The sequence below is a fragment of the Mastomys coucha genome, unplaced genomic scaffold (assembly GCF_008632895.1).
Source record: "Mastomys coucha isolate ucsf_1 unplaced genomic scaffold, UCSF_Mcou_1 pScaffold22, whole genome shotgun sequence".
Taxonomy (NCBI): Eukaryota; Metazoa; Chordata; class Mammalia; order Rodentia; family Muridae; genus Mastomys; species Mastomys coucha.
This window is the reverse complement of record NW_022196905.1, coordinates 259,975,330-259,978,257: the sequence shown is the minus strand read 5'-3', so window position 1 is coordinate 259,978,257 and position 2,928 is coordinate 259,975,330. Positions and strand designations below refer to the sequence as shown.

At 49.9% G+C, this 2,928-nt stretch overlaps 1 protein-coding gene across 1 annotated transcript; it reads left to right on the top strand.

Moving 5' to 3' along the window:
• Window positions 1–324: 324 nt before the first annotated feature.
• LOC116067892 (keratin-associated protein 10-3-like) lies at window positions 325–1,034 on the top strand. Its single transcript, XM_031336893.1, has 2 exons — window positions 325–387; window positions 663–1,034. The coding sequence occupies exons 1-2, from the start codon at window positions 325–327 to the stop codon at window positions 1,032–1,034; spliced, it is 435 nt and encodes a 144-aa protein (XP_031192753.1).
• Window positions 1,035–2,928: the final 1,894 nt, after the last annotated feature.

Sequence of the window (2,928 nt, the reverse complement as noted above, 5' to 3'; positions counted from 1 at the left end):
AGCTAGTCCAGGAACTGGTCTACGCCTATGTGGTTTGAGAAGTTGTTGAGTGGATTAGTGGGCTGTGGAGGAGGGATGAAATAAGGACCACCCCCACGGTGGCTTCTGACCTCTTCCTGCTCCACTCCACGCCATTGGCTTCCCACTGCCTCCTTGGCCACAGAGGCTCCTCTGAGCCAGGGCACATCATCTCAAGCAAAGCAGGAAAATGGATGATTCCATCAGCAGATATGCTTTTAAATAATCCATGGGCACTTTTTGGGAGGGGGAGTTGTTCTTGCTCAGGATTTGAGCATAAGACCTAAGGCTCTTGCTGTCAGAGTGATGTCGAGGGTGACTAGAGATTGTTTCCTGGCAGTCTCGCCAGCTGAGCTGCTCAGGATCAAGGTCAGACCCAGAGGTGCAAACACCCATCTAGGCTAAATGTGCGGTGCAGATGTGGGACCATGAGACCACTCTGCACCACTGGCTGTATGTGGCCCTTGATGTCTTTTTTTTTTTTTTAAAGGTAAGTTTACTTTTCCTGACTGTCTTTTACCAGATAAACTCTGCATTAGTGGCTGGGAGGGGATTGGCCTGCAGAGGGAGATTGGTTGAGGGTTGTTGCACAGATGAGAACTTAAGAGTTGCCAAGCCAGCTGTTGGGTTACCAACTTCCTAAGAGTCCCAAAAGGGAAATCTGCCCCCCCTGTGTCTTTGGTTCCTGCATCTTTGGCCCCTGCATCTTTGGCCCCTGCATCTTTGGTCCCTGCATCTTTGGCCCCTGCATCTTTGGCTCCTGCATCTTTGGCCCCTGCATCTCTGACCCCTGCATTTCTGGTCCCTGCATCTTTGGCCCCTGCATCTTTGACTCCTGCATCTTTGACCCCTGCATCTCTGGTCCCTGCATCTCTGGTCCCTGCATCTTTGGCCCCTGCATCTCTGACCCCTGCATTTCTAGTCCCTGCATCTTTGGCCCCTGCATCTTTAACCCCTGCATCTTTGGCCCCTGCATCTCTGGTCCCTGCATCTTTGGGGTCTCATGTGAGGAATGAACTAATGAACCTGGGAAGTTCCCTGTTCATTCTGGCACTCACTAGAGGTCAGAGGCAGGCTAGACCTGCACAGTGACCTTGTGTCTCCTCTCTGGAGCCCTGCTTAGCAGATATTCCCATCTTCAGATTTGGTCAAAGGCACATGGGTAGAAGCCTCTCAAGTCACCTGCTCAGGGCTTGTCACAAATCTACCAGATGCTGGTCCCGTGTTAGTGTTAGTGGGTTGATCACAGTTTCCTGTCTGAAAACCAACAGCTTAGTCTCACAGTATGGCAGCCTGCTCCGAATGTGGTGACTCTCCACATGCAGCGTAAAGACTTATCTACACCTAGCCCCTGCCTCCAGCCTTTGGATATTGTTGCTGACACTATGAATCGTTCTCCCCAATCTCCTCTTACGTTTTAAAGTATTTCATATTTGCACCCACAATCCTTTGCTTCTAATTCTGCTTTAGGTATTGTGTGTATGGTGTATGTATACGTGTGTGTGCACAGGTGTATGTGCATGTACACATGTAGGTAGAGGGCAGAGGAGGGTGCCACGTGTCTTTACCTCTCTCAACATATTTGTTTGTTTATTTTTATTTTATTCATTATTTTTTAAAGATTTATTTTATTATGACATGTAAGTACACTGTAGCTGTCCTCAGACACACCAGAAGAGGGTGTCAGATCTCATTACAGATGGTTGTGAGCCACCATGTGGTTGCTGGGAATTGAACTCAGGACCTTCAGAAGAGCAGCCAGTACTCTCAACCAACGAGCCATCTCTCTAGCCCTTCTTTGCATCTTTTAAAGATATCAAGTAGTCCAGGTTGGCCCTGGCCAGGACTCAGAAAGAGAGTGCTCCTTGTAGCTCACTATGGAACATGCATGTGGTCTCACTAGGACCCTGGGCTGATTCTGCATCCATCCCTGGTACCAGGCCTCATACCTGCAGTGAGCTGAAGATGTTCTTCAGCTTCCTGGGAACAGTGAGATGAGCTGTGGTGAAGGAAGCCTGGGTGGAGGATTCAAGCTGGGGATGGCCCTATTTTGCAGGGTGCAGCCCATTTCTGGTTGATTATAGGGCAAGAGTCACATGAAGAGTCACACGTGGCCAAGGGCCAGAGGGGAGGCCTGAGTGGATACTGGCGAACAGCCGAACTCAGGGTCTGCGTGCTTGAGGAGCCAACCATCTGAGTCTGTCCCACAGCAGGACCCCTGGATCTCTGCCAAAAACCTCCCCTCAGGTCTCCTACCTGTTCTACATCACAAGGGCTACTCTAGTGTCCCTTGTACTCCTTGTACCCCTCACAAGAGTGTGTTCCTGCTGAGACCTAGCTTGCACACTCCTGGTCTGCCTGTGTCACAGGGAGCTGAGCATACTGACATAGGTAACTGGACAAATGACACCGGGACAGTCCAACACCCAGTGCAGCCGTTTACGCTTCTTCCTGTCACACAAACACCTCAGTTGTTGGCTGTCACTACTCTGATGTCTCTCTCTGGGCTTGTCTGTTCTGAATGTTTTTATATTATTCAAGACATGGCCTTCTGTGTCTGGCTTCTTCCTTCAGGGTTCATTCACATGGCAGTGTGTGTCAACACTGCCCCGCCAAATGCTGTCACCCTCTCCTGTATATATACTGCATATACTCTACTATATACTGTATACTGTATACCTAGGACAGAGCTAGGGCAAGGCTAGTTAGTAGCTCTGGTCTCAAGGCCAGCCCAGGGGTTTCTGTAACCTGTTCACATCAGGTTAGATGTTGCTGTCCTGCACCTAGTCTCCAGAAGGTGGCGATGTCTCCCGCTTTATGAACCCAGGTATAGGACTCAGAGAAGCCAGGTTTATCCACAAGCTGCTGGTGGCAAGAGGAAGTGATGGGGCTTTGGGCCAGCATCATGGA

Excerpts from the sequence above, each read along its gene's own strand:
- LOC116067892 (XM_031336893.1), top strand. The coding sequence starts at position 325 with ATGTCGAGGGTGACTAGAGATTGTTTCCTGGCAGTCTCGCCAGCTGAG. Across the intron at positions 388-662 it reads CTGAGCTGCTCAGGATCAAG|AGTCCCAAAAGGGAAATCTG; the intron begins GTCAGACCCAGA and ends CAACTTCCTAAG.